The sequence below is a fragment of the Dromaius novaehollandiae genome, chromosome 19, assembly GCF_036370855.1.
Source record: "Dromaius novaehollandiae isolate bDroNov1 chromosome 19, bDroNov1.hap1, whole genome shotgun sequence".
Taxonomy (NCBI): Eukaryota; Metazoa; Chordata; class Aves; order Casuariiformes; family Dromaiidae; genus Dromaius; species Dromaius novaehollandiae.
In genome coordinates this window covers 15,960,006-15,980,192 of record NC_088116.1, presented here as the reverse complement: position 1 = coordinate 15,980,192, position 20,187 = coordinate 15,960,006, and the positions used below count along the sequence as shown (strand labels likewise).

The 20,187-nt window shown below is 36.9% G+C and overlaps 1 protein-coding gene across 1 annotated transcript in view; it reads left to right on the top strand.

Moving 5' to 3' along the window:
- LOC135330346 (gamma-2-syntrophin-like) overlaps positions 1 to 20,187 on the top strand; it is a 185,073-nt gene that overhangs the window by 134,217 nt on the left and 30,669 nt on the right. The window contains exons 7-8 of the mRNA XM_064523522.1: positions 11,731 to 11,860; positions 19,375 to 19,413. Of these exons, the coding sequence (XP_064379592.1) occupies positions 11,731 to 11,860; positions 19,375 to 19,413 (169 nt within the window). The remainder of the gene's footprint in view (positions 1 to 11,730; positions 11,861 to 19,374; positions 19,414 to 20,187) is intronic.

The window sequence follows — 20,187 nt, the reverse complement described above, 5'->3', positions numbered from 1 at the left end:
GTTTTTAAGTCCATATCATTGAACTATTGGAACTGTTTTCTGTAGTATCACATACGCAGCTGTGTGCTTTCTCTTCTACTGGGTGACCTGTGTGAAGGGCCTTTTTCCCTGCTCTTTACATCAATTAAACTTAGAAAGAGTGATCTGTATCATTCTCTGTATCAGAATGGTCTATGTACTGCTTGCTTTAGGAATTTACTTGCAACTGTGCAAAATGTTATGGTTTGGGAAAGGTTATTAAAGCCTGTATGAGTATCTTGCTGTCTGTCCACTCAGCCATGTAACACACACTGCATTCTTCAGTCCTTCTTTCCCAAATGGAAAACCGTCTTTTTCACCTCTGAGATTCTTGCAGATAGCCACAGCAGACTTAGCATTCTTTTGTTATTAAAATCAATTGCTTAATTGCTGTGGCTTGTTTTAATACGTGGTTTTGTACAGTGTAAGCCCAACTATTCTTGTTCTGATGTGGAAAGCTGCTGCCAGCCAGTTTGGATGACCTCATTCACTTTTCTTTCCTTGGCCATCATAATTTTCAGCTTTCCTTTTCCAGTGTTGTAAATAATCTCCAGCCTTCAGACAACCTTATGAACAAAAAAGAGATTGCTTGTCATAAGGTCAAACAGAGTCTGATATGTTACTGAAGGGTATCTTTTTGTTGCCTTTAAAAAATATTGAGTATGTCAGCGTATAGCATGTAAGCATCTTGCTGAATGTCTTTGACCCTTTTTTGGATTAGAAACATTTTATAAGCTAGAGTTGTCTGTTAGACTATAATATAACTTTAGTGTGATATTAGATCAGTTCTAATCTAAGCTAATCAGATTGGGTTGTATCATTTCCTTTGTGGTTAAACTACACATTTTAAATAGCTTGGTACTTCCTCTGAGCTTTCCAGTAACTTTGGCACGAAAATGCATACTTTTAGCTCTTATGTCATCAGATGGCCAGGAAAACCTGTATGTTTGATTGTTATTCTATTTTTCACTATAAGGAAAAGGACTTACCTTTGACTTTTCATTTCACTTGATTTTTCATTTGATTTTTCTCATGAAGTCTTAAGTCTTTTTACTTAGTGCCAAAGAGTACCTTTTTTCACATATATTAGATTTTGTTAGCACCATAGGTATTAACGGAAACCAGAGAGAATAGGAAGGACTTTTTTCCTTTTTTATACTCAAAGAGGAATGATCAGAAATACTGCAAAGGGCAAGTCCATGAAGTGTGTTTGCCCCATTACAAAACAAAAACAGAAGAAAAACAGTCCCAGGATACCTAAAGAAGAGGTAAGAAATGTAGTAGATCTCTTCTCTTCTCGGTGCAGGATTTTTCCAGCTATGTCTTCAGAGAGTGTGAGTATGGGCAAGAAATAGTAACTACCCAAGTCACCCCTAATTAGTATATTTCGGATTGTTGATATGATTGAAGTTTATCTGAATGCATGTAGATTGGTGTACTCCTTTTGGTAACTTACTAAATTAATAACTTTTTTATTTGCTTGTTTTTATAATAAGGCACCACTGCTTTTATCATCCTAAAGTTCTCATCAACCCATAAGTGTCTTAAATGTCCTGTTTTCTGTGTAAATTTTACAGTAATATATACTGTGAAAATTCTGTTCTTGCGAATACTGTTAATTGCTACTTGTTGATGGAAACATTAGGGATAGAGTTGGTCACTAATTGTAATAGAAGTTTGGCAGTGAAATACTGAGATCAATGTCTTTCTTACCCAAAGTATGCAGTTCACAAATTTGTAATTATATAAAAGAGGGAGAAAATAGTTCTATTAATCTATAGCCTTTCAGTTTTCTTAGAGAATGTCTAAAACCTTATTTAGAAAAATGTGTAGATAAGTATTTTTAGTATTTTTAGCAGATACGGACAGTACTACATAGTCACCTTTATTTGCTGCATTGACCAGAGCCTTAAGAAGTGAATATTGTGTATCTATAACCTCTCAAACATTATGAGTTTAGAGTCTGAAAAAAAAAAAAAAAAAACCAAACTCATTTGGAAGCAGATGGAAGCTAAATTGAAGAAATGTGTGGACTGGAAGTAACGTAGGCACAGTGGCTATGAGTCTGTGTAGCTATGATCCCGATTACAAAAACAGCTTAATTAGGTTTTGGTGTTATTTTCTATTTCTTGATATTCTGGTCATTATAATTATTGCAGTGTATTGTGTTTTTTGTTTTGTTTTGTTTTTATAATTGGCTCACTGGGTTTTTAAGATAGATAATTTTTCTTAAGTCTTCTATTTCCCATTTTAACACTTCAGTGGGTTAACAAAATGCCTTTAATTAGGTAAATAAATAGGACAGTAAGAAATTAAGCAAACCATTTTGAGATAAGGAAGGTGAAGGAATTGAGCAAAGAGTGAGTATGTAAATGAAAAATACCACAGACAAACTGGAATCTAGTTCAAGAAAAGGGGGCAGTAGGGCAGGAAACTATGGCAGACAGTAACATCTGGTAAACGGAAAAGATGAGAGTAATTTGTAGTGAAAAAGAAACTATTGATTTGGAGAGATACTATTAATAGAGTGCCTTAAGAACTAACTTGGCTGCTGTTGATGCAGAACATAGAACTACACTAATCAAGCTCACTGGTGACACAGAATCAGCATCATCGGTACAGAAAAGGAGCACTATATTCTTATAAAAAGATGGAACTAATGGAAATGGGATGCAACCTAACAGTACAAAGTGCAGGGAGATGACATCAGGGATTGTAAATGTTGTAACAGGGCAGTTTGATCCTTAAGGAAGATTAAAGTTTGTCACAGTTCTGTTCAAGCAGCAAGATATTTTGGAAATCAATTGTCAGGAATCAAGTAAATGCAGGCTACAGAATAAAGTCTGCTCAGCAGAATAGAAACAAAGAGATATCCAAGAAGTGGCTAGGCATTCTGCAGATCTCTCCACAGTGAGAGACAGACATACCCTTGACTAAAATGAGCTGCTAACTCAGGGAAAAATCAAGATATAGGCAGGAAAGAAAAGCTAGACAGGAACTGTGCCACACAGAATTAGAGATCAGCGCTGAGTACTGATTCTCAGCATTTTAGTACCTGTTCCTTATGCAGCAAGTGAAGAAGAATGTCTAAGCCAGAAGTTAGACATCCTTTAGGATGCCAGATATTTGTAGTCTAAAAATGTATCAAAAAATCAATGACATGAAAATTAAGGAAATTGCTGTTTCTTTGCAGTGTAGAGCAGTGTATTTACATGCTCTTTACAGCTCATATACATGCCTTTAATTTGTTCGGCAGCATAGCAAGAGAAGTAAACTGGCTTATTTTTTGAATCTTCACCCTCACAATGGTTAGCTGAATTCTAGCTTTAAAATCTATACTGCAATTAAGTGTGCCACAAGCAAAAATGAAGCATCCTCATTCTTTTCAGAATCCATGTATTCAGGAAGAACTTCCCCTTATCCCCAATGGTTACATGTTGCACATCTCTTCATTTGTGCTTCTTCTACTAAATAGCATCCCTTAGAGTACAGAATCCTAGATCACAGAAAGGCAAATTGTTAGGAAGCAGAAGAAAAGGCAAAAGAAATCTTCCTATCCCCACCCCCCAAAATAAAGAGATTAATACTGTCAGAAGATTGTTCATATTAATATTACCACTGAGCTCAAAGAATTATTACTTCTTTTTCTTTCTGGAGGTGGTGAGACTTATTTTGCCTTTTCTTCTGCTTGCTGACAACATACTAAATTCTAATCCACTAGGATTATTTCAGCAAGACTCTGCCCCCAGATGTCTTCAATAAATGCCTCTGGATAAATAGCCTTGGGTTTCAGTGGCAGACCTGCTTGCTTTCCACTAACTTGGGCATCAAAGTAGGAAAGAAATAAGTCAAGTGAGCTGAGTATGTTGAAGTGAGTAGTCGTAGTGCTCATTACTGAGCTTTATTGCTTTTGTTTTTCAAAATACCTATTTGTTCAAGAAATGACTGTTTTCAGAGGTGTGTTATGGAAAAAGTCTGATTTGCACTATGTTAGCTTATTAATAGTAATAATAATAATAAAAATATAAGAGCAAGCTATATTGGTCTTCCTTCTGAAACCAGACAGTTTGCAGACTTCAAAGAAACATTGCTAAGTGTGTCATGCACATGAACATCTGTTCTTCCCTCCCAAACACATCTGAATTTCATATGCCGTATAAACTATATATTTAAATCATGTGGAGAGCTGAAAATCTTGAAGAAGTAATCATTTGCGTATAATTTGAACAAAATGTACCTGATATTCTCTGTATTCATGACACTGATGAATACAATTCAGTTGTTGTGGGCTGTAGACTGTCCTCTTACCGAAAGGCTTACAGGGCCTGAGAGGAAATTGAACCTGAACATGAACGAGCATTACAATGGCAAGGCAGTCCAATAATTGTTATCTATATGTAGATTTTGTTAGCCATCTTATGTGTCAGGAAATAACTAGAGACACCTATATGTTATATATAAGAGATTGAAGCTATTGACCTGTCAAGTCATCTGTAAAGGCATCATTAAGATAAATCTAGTCTTCCTACAAGGAATGCAGTAGGATGGCTTATTATTTAAAATTTTCACATCTCCCACACACTCCCATTGTGCTGAAAGACCAATTAGAAAATAACATGCCTCTGTATCATCCAAGTGACTAAAAGAAAATATAAATACTTGCATTAAGACTTCTTAAAAATACAGCTGAAGGGTTCCTTTTTTTTTTTACCTTTGCTTGTATTTACTTTGCCAGTTCATTCAATAAGATGAATGAAATCAATCTTGTCTGCTTTTTTCTTTGTCATTTTCAATTCATATTTAGTGATATTTTCTTGTATTTTTTTAAGTTGAGTTAATGTGATTATGCTCTGCATGTCGATAATGTAAGGCAAACCAACATTCCAACTGTTCTGTGGAACTATTCACATGCTTAAAATCTTTATGGGATTGGGACTTAATAAGTGAGATTGATCTCATCTGACTGTAACATCTAATAGTTGCTCATCTGCAAATGTGCTTAATCCCTGGACTCATGTTGGAGTCAACGGAGAGAAATAAATATCTCCAGAGAGTGATTCACCTCACCTATCTTGTGCATTTACTTATGATAAAACAAAGTTGTTCCTGAGTTTAGCATGCCTTGCTTATCGAATCATAGAATAATTTAGGTTGGAGGGGCCCTGGCGGTCATCTAGTCCAACTCCCTGCTCACTGCAGGTCTACTGGGATCATGTTGCTCAGACATCTTGTGCTGTCAAGTCTTGGACACTTCCCAGGATGAAGAGTCCACAGGCGCACTGTGGCAGTTTTTGATCCTGGCACCTGTGTCAGTATTTGATTGCCCCCCATGGCAAAAAAAAAAAAAAAAAAAAAAAAAAAAAAAAAAAAAAATCTAATATCTGATTGTAATTTGCCACATTCTAACTTCTGTTTGTTGCCTCTCATCCATATACTTAGGCGATAGAATTTAACATGGCTAAATTGGGTGAAATGCATCTCACTTGAATTATGCCTTACCATAATTACACTGAAATTATAAAACACTTGCTCACAAGTACACATACACCCTGTTCTCCAGCCTACCACAGTGACCAGCCCTACTAGACATGCTGCACTCAAGAGACGACAGTAGTACAGTGATATTGCATATAGCTTTCAGTAATTCAAGCTGCTCCTGTTTTCCAGCAAAACTCTTCCACCTCTTTCTTTGATCTGTTACTTCCATACAAATAAAGCATGCTGAGTGTGACAGACTGTAATTCCACAGACTTTTCTCCCTGCAGCAAAGCCAATTAAATTATCTCATACCTGCATTCCACTCTCTTGTTTCTCCTTCAGCTGCTTGTTTTACCCTATTCTGTCCTCTTCATAGTGCCAGTGTAACTATTTGTATGACTTCATGAAGAACAGAGTAAGAAAGAGACCGGATCAATACTAAAACCGTCCCACCTCCCCCCTCTCCTTTTTCTCTGCATGTATTATTACAAACCTGATGGATACAGCTGGGAGTTGCTTCTGCTGGCAAATTAGTAAGAAAATTTCTCTCTCTCTATGTCACTTCAGTTATCTTACTCTACTACTCCAAGTTTAATACAAAATAAAGCAAAGTTACAGCATGGGAAGCAAAATGTTCAGCTAAAACAAACACAAAATGCAATCCAGGTTTATGCTTAATAGCTTCATTTATTTTTAGCTCCACAGTTTCTGCTAATAACCCAATTGTATGAGCAACTTGATCATTATTTGAAAATATGAGGGTATATAAAAGCTACAGTACTAAAGCCCTTCATTTCTTAAATTTCAAAGAGATAAAGATTCAGAGAGTACTTTCTTAGGAATTTTCATTCATATCCACCCATAATCCATAAAATTTAAGCCTAAATAGAAGTAGAAATTCTAGCAAGAGAGCCATAGAGTAATGTAGATAAGCCACTAGAAAATGCTGTAAGAAACACAAGAAACTTTGAAGGCAGTCATCAAAATATGTAGAAACAGGGCGGAAGACTGAGTTAGGACCTGGGAAGATATAAAGCTGATCAAGTGTATCTGTCTGTAACAACATGTTAGTAAACTTTGGATAAAACAGCTGCTGTCAGACAACCATCTAGGCTTTTATTAAGGAAATACCGTATAACTTTGAGATAAATCTAAAGGACAGACTGTTTCACATACCACATTCAGATACTGAAAATCTGAAAGTATCTTTTGCTGAAATCCTTAGCTTCTAAAAAAGTAGAAATTTAGCTTTTTGCATTTCAGTTGGCACTGAGAAGGTGTTTTCTCTTATAAAAGTCTTTTTGCTTAACACCTCTCTAATAGCTAGTGGCTCTATATGGCAAAATTCACAGTGGCCATTTTAAGTTGTATTAGTATTAGTTATTATTAATTACCAAGAAGTGTCAAAGTCAGGAATTGAATTTAAGTCTGTCGATGCCTATCTGTTATTCTGACTGCCACTCTCACTGAAACAGTGTTATTTTATTAAAAGAAATTAATGCAATAAACAAACCCCAAAACAGAGCAGCATGCAGATTCTTCCATCATTTCACCATGAAAGTGGGATATAAATAGACTGAGTATAGAAAACAGTGCCACATGCTCCTGAGTGGTTATGCTTACAAGAAACAAACAAACAAAAATTTACAGATAAAAGGCTGAAAATAATAACAAAGAAATGTAAGGGTAGTGTGGCCCAAATCCCTAAAGTTTAGGAAAAGCAAACATTCTAAAATTCTTATTCACACTCATGCAATGTCCAGTTAAAGACAGTATGGCCAGATTCAGTAGCTGTCCAACTACATAAATGTAGAGTGAGAGAAAGCTGTAGAAACTAACAACATAATACGAAATATTAAAAGAAGACTCTTTTCATCAGAAATTTTTCTGCATCTGAAGTGTTTGTACTTTTCCCCATAGAAGTCACATATCAGCAAAAATGATCTCTTACATTTAATGTGTGAAACACATGCCTAACAATTAATGTTTGTTATCCTTCTTCCACACCTGAGGAAGAGATGAGATATTTTAAATGTTGGAGAAGGATGGCTGCCTCCAGATGATTGTCACTTCACAGCCACAATGATGCTGTCGTTGAACAAGCTACATTGGAGAAAATCATGCAACTCCAGTCTTTCAAGATGAAAAAAAGGCCTTCAGTTTTCTCAGTCTGGGAGTTTAAGTGGTACTTTCCTCAGTAAGACTATTTATACATGATACATTCGGTGATTGCTGCTTTGTAGTGAAGAATACTTCCAATCATGGCAAAGTGGGAAAAATTCCATAAAGTTGATGCATCTATTAAAGTGGAGACTTCTGTATTTGGAAGGACTTTATCTTTTACTTGATTCAGAGATGAGTTTCATGAGCTTTGGTAGTCACTTAAAATAGTTATGTAAAACTCTTGATAATGTCATCCCATCTGTATTTGAAATGATACTGAGAGTAAAGCACCAGCACACAATCTTTCTCAGAGAAGTAACTGCTTACATTTCTGTTTCCTGTTTTTTTCTTTCTGGGGGGTGTCTGAACTGAAGTCCATTCATTTCTGGTTCTATTTGCAATAATCGGTACAGTAACAGGAAAAGTAGAAGAGATGGGAATTTCCTCTAGCTCTGTCTTTCAATGATCTTGAAGCCACAGAGGGAAAAAATAGCCAAAAAAGATGTATCTAATCGTATTTTGTGGTGATGAGATGACTACATAGCATCTTGAGATCTCTCAAACCTGTTTTTCCGTATTAAATACAAAACTTAGCTAAAAGGAGTAGGCGCATACTTGTGCCTCTTCCCCCCGCCCATGCTTTGAAGAAATGGAGAAAGGCATGATCTTTAAGCCTCCAGGATTTATTTTCTCCTGAATTTCAATGCTGTCTTTGTGCTTGCGTTATTTATTGATTACTTCACATAAAAAGAAAAGAAAAATTCAGCATTCAGTAGTTTTCTATTTAGCTTTTATTTTTAGCTTCCATATTTGCTTTTACTTTTTTCTGTATATATGTTATATTTTTCAGACTACAGAGTAAAACAGAACAATATGTTACGTGAATTGTAGAGGGAAACTACTGTAATTAAAGGCAAGAAATAATCATAATAAAGTTCAGTATGTTGAGAACAAAACCACTGTTTTACCAGCACAGACTTACTGGTTGGCATCTGTAAACTTTGCTTATTCTTTTTCTGTTTTGTTTCAGTCACTTGCTTCAAAGGGGCCTGCTTTCTGGCAAAACCAGCTTTCTGCTAAAGTCAGCATAGTGGTGGTGGTGGTGGTGGTGGTGGTGGTGGTGCACTGCAGGTCTCCGTCCCCCATACCAGACAGTGTGACTACCTATGGCACATCAGAGGCCTTAAACCAGACAGAGCTCCTGAGGGAGGAGGCAGTTGTCCTGGTCACAGGCTACAGGGACACATTGGCTACAGACCAGGAATGAGGTCAGTGGAGGAGGTGGTTGAGCTATCAGTTGAAGAGGAGATGAAGGAGATGAGCAGCTGCATAGCATCATGGAGGATGAACAGGAGATTGACAGGTTCCTCACAGAGACTCTGGGGGCTCAGGACTGCGCCTGTCCACCCAGATTGCTTCGTATGATGAAACAACTCTCTCTGTAGATGAGGGGAGAGCAGTGGGTGTTATATTAACTTTTGCAAGACTTTCTGCAGTCTCCTGTAGCATCCCTGTAGCCAAATTGAGGACAATGGACTAGATGAGTGGACTACAAGATGTATGAAATTCTGGCTAGACTCAAAGGGCAGTGGATAATGGTTCAAAGTTTATCCGGTGGCTGTTTACAAGTATTATTCCTCAGCTGTCTGTAGTAGGGCCAGTAATGTTTAACATCTTCATTGGTAATCTGCTCAGTTGGACAGAGCACATCCTCATCAAGTCCATGAATGGCATCAAATTGGGAGCAGTAGACATTCTTGAAGATAAGACTGCCATCAAGAGAGACCTCAAAAAGGTAAAGAATGAGCCAACAGGAATCTCATCAAGTTCAGCAAAGACACATGCTAAGTCCTGCACCTGGGTCAGAATAAGCCCATGCAACAATACTGGCTAGGGAACAGCTCTGCAGAAGGGCTTGGGGATCCTAATGGACAGCACATTGAGCAGCGGTCAGCTGTAAGCACTTTCAGTGATGAAGGCTAAGACAGATGGGGCTGCATTGGTAATAAAATGGTATGCAGGTTGAAGGAAGTGATTATTCTTCTCTGCTTTGCATTTGTGAGGCCACATCTCAAATACATGCATCTATAATACTGTGTCCAGTTTTGGTCCTCTCGCTGAAAAGAGAATTGTAATGTAAACCAGTCAGCCAGAAGGTTGGACTAGAGGACCTTCAGGATCCCTCACACCATGTTCTTTGATTCTGTGCAAATATCCTGTGACTGAAGCGTTCAGAACTCTGTCAACTGGCTTTTATAACTGATTACCATATTTTAATAAGGAAAAGGATGTGACAACTGGAGTTTGTAGTGTCATCCGAAGTATTGCCAGCATCATGCTTTCAAACAGTAAAAGATTAGTTCATTTTTATAATAAAATTTGTTTTGTTTTGTTTTTATGTTGATTGTCTAGTGCATTAGTTGTTAGCTTAAGAGTTTATTTCTGTGATCTTTCATCAGCCATTTGTATAACTTTGTGCCACTTGAATAGGGCATTCACATTGCATTCATTCATGCATCTGCTCTGGATGAGTTAGAATCCTAGGCCTTCTATGGATTCAGTGGAGAGCATTTACTATTTCCTGCTTCAGTTAAATGTATTTTAATTTTGATATTTAAATTTGATGTCTAAAGTAGGCATTGTGAATGGGTTAACTTCATGGCAGCAGATGCAGTTTTTTTCCATGCTCCACTGTCTACATACATGATAATGGAACTTTCCTATCTCAGAGGGGTGTGTATATATACATATATATATATGGATACTGTCTTGTGAATATTGTATTTGATTGGAACTTTATAATACCATTTTCAGCAAGTATATAGATTTGAGTCTTCATGTGCACCATCAAACTGCCTATGAATGACAAATGTTAGGTTAATAATTTTTTCAGTAAGTCATGAGTAAACATGCCTTGTAACCTCCATGTGTCACTTTGAATGCTTATTTTGACATATATCATAAACTAAGCATTATTGGACTTGGCCTTAGATCAGAGAATCACAGGGAAACCCTGCAACCACATAGAGCATTTTTCTTGAGTCATTATCTTATTTTCTTCTGGGTTAGTTCTGAAAAGAAACCAATATAGCATATAAATAATCTGTACTACAAATATAGCAGATAGCAGCAATATTTTCCAAATGATATACAAAAGAAACATATGCACAATCTTTCAACTATTTATAATTGTCTTTTATAGTAGTATTTGAGCTTTCTGAAGTTCTGTTGCTGAAAACATTGCATGACACATATTTTAAAGATATCTAAACCAGTGCACTTCCATGCCACTACTTAATTTTCTGTTGTTCCTACCAAAAAATCTAACAGTTCAAAATGCATAATGATATCCCATTTCAGCATCCAGATGTGTGGGATTTCAGCAGTACATGGATGGTGCCTAATTTACTGCAAGCAATGAGGAAAGCACTGGCATTTGCAGAATAAAGTTGTTATATAAAAGATGCATAGAAAGTGAATAAATGCAATTAGCAATTAGCATACGTAGATGCTATTATGAAAAGGGGCCTTACACTGAAAAATGCTTTAAAGGAAATTTTAAGTACATTTTTCAGATTTTCTATGTCATAAAGGGGCTTAAAGGAAGCATTGCTTAGAATTTTATATAGAAAATTATAGGAATCCAAGAAATTAAAACTAGGGAAGTCAATTCTTTGCAACTTATACATCCTTAGTAAATGAAACCAAAATGCAAGAAATGCAGAAAAAAAGTCATTTTGGTTTCAGGATTTGTTATAGTTGTTCAAAAAAAATTAATGCATATGTCCTCAGTATGCTACACTAAGTTCAGTAATTGTAAACATATATTTATACCCTAGTAAATAAATGATCAGGGCATATAGATACTGGTACAGAGAAAGTATTTATTGTATGTATTGCTCCTGATACTGTCCATTATTATCTTTCTTTCTGTTACCTTTCCTTTACTTTGTAAAGTCAAAACCCAAAACTTGTCAAAGATTGTAAAGATCACTTGAACCCTGAAAAATATTGGGCAGTTTCAGAAAACTGACATATCTTCCTTTATGGAGATGTTTCTTCTTACTGCAGATCTAATGCATTTGAAGTGCTGGCACTCGATGGAGTTAGTACTGGGATACTTCAGTTATATACAGCCCAGGAGAGTGCTGACTGTCTGAGAGCAATATCAACTAACATCAGTGGTTTGACACTTCAAAATGTATGTTACTTTCTGCATATTTTTTGTCTATGCTGTCTTAAAATTATTTCTAATTTTCCAAGGACAGAAAATAATTCACATTTAAGATAGGCGATATAAAACAAATGTGTGTGTATTGGGAGGAAAAGGAGAAAGGAAAGAGAAGAGACAGGGCTTCTGGTAAATCAAAGCTGTCCTGAAGTTTTCAAGACTTGCAGTACTATTGTAAAACAGAGAGAAATAGAAGTTCAGGTTGCCTTTATTATTTTAAAGATTCTTTCAAGGCAAAATACTGACCCTTTCTAATCATATAATGGAGCTTTGGATAGGGCCAATTATATCACTTGTACTTTCTCGAAATTAGTGTGCTTAAAACATGGCTTCAGAAATTAGCATTTGTTGATTTTGAAGTAGGCATGTGGAAATTTTGTAACTAGTGAAATGTAACTTATAGGGGCTCATTGGGAGGCAGTATTTTTACGTCTGTAATTTGTCTAGGAATTGGTTTATTTAAAGTCATGTGTTCCATCTTTTTGCCTACAGGTATAGAGGTGCTTATGCCAGTGTAAATTATTCCTGTAAATTCAAAAGTAGCATTTGTTATTGAAAACAGAGGTACTAAATAAACTCCAGAGAAACAGAAAATCGTTATTTGGACAACAGGTTATTATTCCAAGAAAGAACAACTGGAAACTATTGAAAATTCTGGAATGGAACATAAAGTCAAATAGGCAACTTGATAATGTACACTATTGAAAATATATACCAGTCTTTATGAACTGGTAGAAATCAATGATGAAAAAAATACAAGCACAGTTTGCTCTGAGAGAATTACCTGGGCAGATTTTTAATCTTGTTCTTTAGATGTGTTAAGACTGAAGCATCTTCTATAAACCAGGATCTGGTAGGATAAATATCTTTAATTTGTGCTCCAGGTTAATCGATGCTTAGTTATTCAGATTATATTGGGTAGGATTTGTATCAGGTTTGAGCAATCTTTGATCAAACTACATAATAATTTGACTTTTTTGGTCTTCAAAAGTTACTTGATCATGGTAGATATTTGATCATGGTAGTTCTATTAAATTAATTCTTTTTTTTAATCTGAAATTATTTAAGGAGGTCTTTGACAAAATCAGTAAATTTGCTTATGATATATCCTTTATAAATATTCCCTTCTAGGCACTATTTAGTAAATTACCTAATTTAGAGATTATTGTTTCTATTTGATAATTCTAGGGAAATAATATACATTATTCAAGAATGTTCATAATTGCCTGCTGTGTGAACAGTGGAAAGAAGTTCACTTTAATATTTTTAGAGCAATTCCACTTCCTAGTTCCTAATCACAATTCTTTTGCTTTCTAAAAAAATCCCACGAGTTAAAGTCACTCCAAGTATGTAGCTGAATATGACAGTAAAAGTGGCTGTACAAGCAAAGTATTTATTAATATATTTTATTACTGGTAGGGTTCTGGTCTGTTTCTTTGAAATGCAATGTATGTGGTAGCAGGTGTCTTGACATAGTATCCTCACTGTGTTATGACCTGTCTACAAGAATATTTTGTTATCTGCTGAGTATTTTTACTAATCTTCATTTTTCAGTTATCTATCACAATATAGAATTCTGTAAACAAAATACTGCATCTTGTGTCTTCCTCTTTAGTAGGGGTTTGATCAAGCTTTGTTAACAGCAGTGATAAATTCACGTGTTCTAAGCCAGGCAGAGAGTAATCTCTACACAGATCATATTAGAAGTGGGTAAAATCTTTACTTGGATTTAGTGCTTAACAGGCTGTGACAGAGGTGCAGCCTTTGGAACAACTGAATAGGGTCTGGCCACAGTAGTATTTTAACTAATTACTAATCATCAGAACAACAGATGTAAAAGTCAGCGAGAAACCATTTTATTGCAAAACCTTTTGCAAAAAGATCAGAATGTGAGGCTGGAATGCAATTTCAGTGAAAGTTTGCAGTAAAGGAAGGCTCCCTGACTGGGAGGGCCAAGGGACTATTTCAAATCCACAGTGCCTAGGGCAAGGCCTTTACAGTAGACTTCTTGAAAATCTATTCAGAATGCTTTTTATTACATTATTATCATCTCACAAATGGTCAGTATTTTCCTATGATCATCTTATTGAAGTCGAAGTTAGGCTATGTATCTGTAATTCTTCAGACTATTTTTCCTGTATTTGCCCTTCTTTAGTCCTGTAAAATTTCAGCCATTCTCCAGGAGTCTCTGAAGATAATCAGGATTCAGAGATTAGGGTTAGGGTTAGGGTTTGGAGTTCAGATAATTTCCTAACTTCTCAAGGGTTAATTTCATGAGTACATGCCAACACTGAGTTCATTGGCTTCTGCAAATATTTAACCTATTCATTTCCTGTTCTGTCCTATGCTGTCATGTCTGTAGATAAATGAATTCTGTTAGATACGTGATCACAGTGGACCTTGTTACTAAGACTGTTGGCATCAAGAATTTCAGCCTTTTCACCTGACCATTATTAAGTTTTTCTGCCATATTTTCCATTGCTCACTTTTACTTCTATATATTTTCAGATTTTCTATGGCTATGATGTTTATGCTTCTTGATTTTAGCGACTCTTCCTGCACCTTAGTCATTCTTGCTTTACCTGTGCCTATCTGTGCCTCTTCTGTATACATTCTTTGTTGTACATGTTTGCATACCATTCGAATCATCTATTTTTGACTTTTTAGTTCTTAAAGAGATCCTGATGGAGGTGAATTGATCTCTTACAATGCACGCTGTCTTTCCTGCATCGTAATGCTTTGCCACTTTGCCCTTTCAGCAGTTGGCAGCTCTCTGCCAGATTCCCTGCTGATGCCAGAAGACAGTCCTAATGTAGGCAATACAAAAATAATTCTGCCACAATCTGACACTTCTGCTAATGTCAGACTACTCTTTTGAAGTACTGAAACATCTAACTTCTATGCAAAGGCAAGCTCTCAGGGGATCAAGTGAAAGGGAGGAGTTGTCTTTCAATAGTGAAGATGTGAGGGGTTGTCACTGCCTAAGGATGCTACCACTGAATGTTAGCATAGCTAGAAAGTGTTACTCTGTAGATGAGAAATAATGATTCTGGTATTAGCCTGGAGACAGTTAGTTCTTACAAGACAGAAAAGCAGAGAGAATATGGCAAGAAAGATGTAAGCGTGTCTTTTCAGCCTGCCTTCCTGATATTTCCCTTGTATGCTGAGTTAGGAAAACCTGCCAGTAACTGTCATCTTTACAAGCAATACAGATTTTTTTCTAAAGATCCATGCCCCCCACTATTCACCATTCTGTCCATACCCTTGTTTTTTGCATACTTTTCTACCAAAGGGAAACTTCCCTATCCTCTTCCTTTATGATTCAATCCTTAGTCTCCTCAGTGTGTTCCAAGATCTTCACATTTACCTTTTGGAGGAGGAAGAAAACAGAGATGAGTAAGCACCTCCCATCTATTTCTTCTTACAACCCTTTTCTCACAAAAGGAGGTACAGTTAAAGACACTGAGGGAAGAAAAGGAACAGAAGCTGGCAGTGAAGCTGCCATAATGAATCAAAAAGCATAGGCAGCAACTTGATCTGCATGTGCTTCTCGCTGCTACTGTTTGGTTTGTTTAGTTAGAGGGTTCTTTGCAGGGAAGTGACAGCGCTGTGCAGGAGATGTTTTTAGGAGACAGTTCTTTGGAATAATTTAGAATCCCCCCTCTGTTGTGCACCATTCAGATAGCTATCTATTAAACGTTTTTAGCTTTTGTCATGGGCTTTAATTATTTTCTTTCATACATAACACCAAACATTAATACAGACATGATAGGTAGAAACACCTGAAGTTGATGTTGCCGGTTCATTTGCATCATAGAAACTTATTTCTTATATTTATAGATCTCTCAAGGTTTTCTCTTTTTTGCAGTGTGTTCTCAAGGTGTTGTGTTTTTCAAATTTAATAACGAATTTAATAAATGAACAGTTCATAAGCAGATAAGGAATAAAAAGATGCAGTTGTTCCACTTTAACCATTATTTATGATCTTTTTAAATCATTCCAGCAGCTCATTGGAGGATGATAGAAACTTAAAATTTGGCTTCAAAACAAGGATATTAATCTTAAATCATATATATGCTTTTGACAGTGGATTTAATTTCCATGTGTTGTAGGACTTAAACATTTTCTCTTATGCTTACATGTACATGTATATCTACAACAGTGGAGTGAAATTTCAGTTTGATTAGAGAGAGGCTTATGAAATATGAGCATGTAGATCAAAACAAAATCCATTATGTGTCCATAACCTGTAGGAAGCGGTATACAAATCTTATTGCTCAGTGATTATACAAACCATTCTATTGCTGTCTAGGGGTAGTAGCACAAGATAATGTATCTTTTCTGCCGCTTCTTTTTGTTTTTCAATGCAGGAATTCCTATTTGGAAGTACATCAGATCAAACCACTGAGATTGTAAAGGGTAGTCAGTAAGGGTAGGAATCATGTCAGCTAAATTTAGCCAATCAAATAGGATCCTCTTGCTGTGCGAAAAGAGAAAGAGACAGCTGTCAAGATCCTCATATGTCTCTGCTGATTAGAAAGAGAATATTGATATATTAAATGTATAACTTTTTTTTTTTTTTTTTTTGAATTGCCAAAGCTAAGTGAGGTAAATCCCAGCCTGGGAGCTGAGTCATGGCAGCCCCATTCTCTTCCTGCCCCCTGCAGATTCCTATGCATTCATTTAAACACAGTATAGTAATTATGATTGTTTAACAGTTCTAGTTGTCTGACTCAGCCACCGCACTCTTTGCAGATCCAGATTTTTGGTTTTAGCTTCCCTGCTCTTCCAAACACCCATTACTGTACTACAGTGTTTAAAACACATACATTCCCAACAAGGTGTAGCAAATTCCATTTGTATTCCTGCCACAATGCACCAGCTGTGGAGGGATGTAGGGAACATATGGTGCTGTGCAGTATGGAGAGTGCATACTTCCCTCTCCTCAGTCCAGTGACACAGGGGCACAATGTGATGTAGAAGGAGATCTTTCCCCTTGCCCCGCTTACATCAGGGCTGCAACCATCCCTGCTTTGAATAAAGAATGAGTTAAGCCTATGTGGTGAATAGCTGTGGAATCCAAAGCATCCTTCCATATTGCCCTTAATAACTGGAAGCGATGCTGTTTGTGAGGATGCTCTTCACATTACTCTTCTCTCATTCTCCAGAGAATCTGCATGGCCAGTCTCACGCACATTTTCACAGGCACATCTGAACATAGTAAGGTAGAAAGTCAGATAACAGAATTTCTTCCTTTTATAAAGAGAACTTAAAATAGTTTGATTTAACTGGAAAGCAAGGTGAAAGGAGACAGGATCACTGCTTATTCTGTTTATTTGCACTGTATTATATTATAGTGATCTCATAATTTAGTGTGTCTGTGGTCACCTGCAGGGAAATAGTATTTTCTGTGTGCGTGGCTTGGTTTCTGAGTAGTTACTTCTTGTGTATATTTTTCTCTAAAGCACTGGAGAATTGCTGGAGCTGAAGATAGGCAGGGGGTGATGGTATTCCTGGTGATGTTAAAGTATTTAAGATACCTTTTTGTTATGTCTTCTCAAATGCCCAAGATTAAGCCTGCTACCAATCCCCCAGATCAGACTGGTGAGGACTGCTTCCTTCTGTAACACCGGGCTTTTCACTAATTTGTAGCACGCAGGTTACAGATAAGGTTTCTTGGGTTCCCACCAGTTTGCTACTGTCAAGGCCCTGAGAGTGGCCAACAACCTCTGCCACCCCCCGCCCCATCCCAGGGATTTGGCTGCATGTGCTCAAGGCCAGTGCTGACATGCAGCCGGGGATGAGGCTGCTGTGAGAAGAGCTGTGGGAGAGAGCTGGGAGAAGCCTTGCTGGAGGCTCCCCTTTTGCTTGGAAGCTGCATGTTGGGAATGCTCATCCTTGGTCTTTGCCTGAGCTATGGTGCAGACGTCTGTGGCCTGCCTCTGTTGTGGTGGCCCCACTCCTCCTCTGGGGTAGCATGACCCCTCCAAGGGGCTGGCGGGCCCTCCCTGCGCACCATCAGATGCCCTGCCAGGGTGATAGCCAGGCCTGGCAGCTGCCCCAGGCAGCCGGCAGGTCAGCTTTGGCCACCTCATCACGCAGGGCCTCAGTTGGCACACCTGCACGGTTCAAATACACAGTTCAGTTCAAGTGGGTTGCAAAGCTGAGTGGGGGGAACGATCCCTTATGGCCTATGACTGACAAGTTCTTATAGCCCTGGGGCCTTTGTGTCATCCTCCATGTGTACATTCAAGGCCCTTGCTATCATCCTGTATTCCTCTGTGTTGCGTTTTATTCTAGGGTCATTTTGTTTAGGGTGGTTCCATACAGAATAAGCACTTGTTATTGCTATCAATTAGTTACAAATATCTGCATATGTATATATATAACATTACACCCCACAACTGCACTTTTCTCAAAAAAAAAAAGAGTCTCATGCTCTTTAGATAATTGTTATAGCTAAACAAGCTGTAACACAGCTCCAGACATACCAAGACAGATCCAGACCAAGCCCAACAAGAGCTGAGGCTGGTGTTGTTGGAATAATGCAAGGCCTGTTGGCCTCTTACTGTCATGCTCTGCCTTTGAGGTTTATCCACAGATTTCGTCTTGCAAATCTCTTGCTCTTGCTAGGATACTGGTAATAGCCTTGGATTTCTTCTGCTCTTTTCCAGTGACTGTATCTTTTCCTGTGTGCAATTGTAGCTTTTGGTCTGTTATCACAAGCTTTTCATTTTTTTATAAAATGAGGGGAAATGCTTTGTGATGATAAGATTGTTTGGAAGGACTCATCAGCTGTGTGACTGTTTGCAGGTTCTATCCCTAGATATAGGGGAGTCTTTTCTTGTAGTCATTCAGTCTTTTCATGTCTAAATCCCATATCTTTAGTTCACTGTTACTAATATTTCGCATTAAGAAGTGTTTCACTTTAAAGAAGGGTTTGTCAAGGTTTGTTCAGCAGTCACCTATGCCAATTATGACTGTCAAAGAAAAGCCAAAATCAGCACACCTCTTCATTGACTAAACTGTGAGCAAAAAGGAAGATATGTTACTTTATATTGAACAAAAGGAAATCCTAAACAATTCCCTTAATCTGTTTTATATGCTGCGTCCTTCATTTCACAAAGTACTTGAGCACATGCCTAATTTACAGATCTGCTTAAACAATTGTTAACTGAGATCTAAAAGAGATATCTATAGTACAGTATAATATTTTCACAGTGGCAAAGTAAATTCATACAGCCAGTTCTTTATGAAGGATTTCCTGAAAACTGTGATGAAAGGTTTCCTGTCTTTTGAGTCCTTTGTTTTCTAGGCTTAGGATAATTATAATCTAGTATTTCTGCACTGAAAATATAAAAATTTCTTATAATTTCGAAGTACTAATACCAGTGTGCATTAACTATGTCAGTGCTAATTGCCTCACAGTAACTTTTAGCATCAGAATATTAATAACTGAGTATTTTTCAATCTCTGTTCTATAGATGAAAATGACAAATAAATGCTGTTCTCCCTCAGACCAGGTAAGACTTTAATTGTATTAATGAAATGTATTCATCATGCCAGAACAAAAATTATTAATTTTTCTAATTCTTCTCATTGCTTTAAGTTGCAAAATTTGTAGAGCCTACATACAGACATTTAGTCAGTTTGCAAATTCTAAAACCACATTTGCAAAATCTGTTTTAAATGTTGAGATGTCATAGTTTACACAGCAGATTCTCACTAATCAACAGTAACTAGTAGAATCCCCAATTGCACTTGTTTATTAAAAAATAAAAATAAAGGAAAATTAAAAAAGAAGGCTATATCACTGGATTAGATGGAGCCATGATATAAGTGAAAGAGGGAGACAGTGTAACTTACAAATATGTCTTGGAAAACATACTTTATGCTTGCATGCCTATAGCTTCAGCGAGTCTGACAAATTGGTGTGACTTTATATCTACATCACATTATTATGCATAGATAGCTCAGGAATATATTGCAAATAGTATCCTTTGGATGTGTCATGCTGTGCAGAATACATGTTTGCAGTGACCATTTGTCTAGAGCTTTTGGAGCTTAGGGAGCCTGATGCAATATTGCTGCACCTCTAGCTAGTCAAAAAGACCCAATGAATTTACTACACTGGAAAGCCTTCTTACTTACTGTGGGATTGCAAAGTTTTTTTTTTTTTTTTTTTTTTTTCCATTTACTTTGTAAATTTTCTTTTTCCAGGCTAATTCTATAATTCTGGGAAATAAATTGAATTTTATATCATAAAACTAATGAGCTTCACACTTATTTGCTATCCT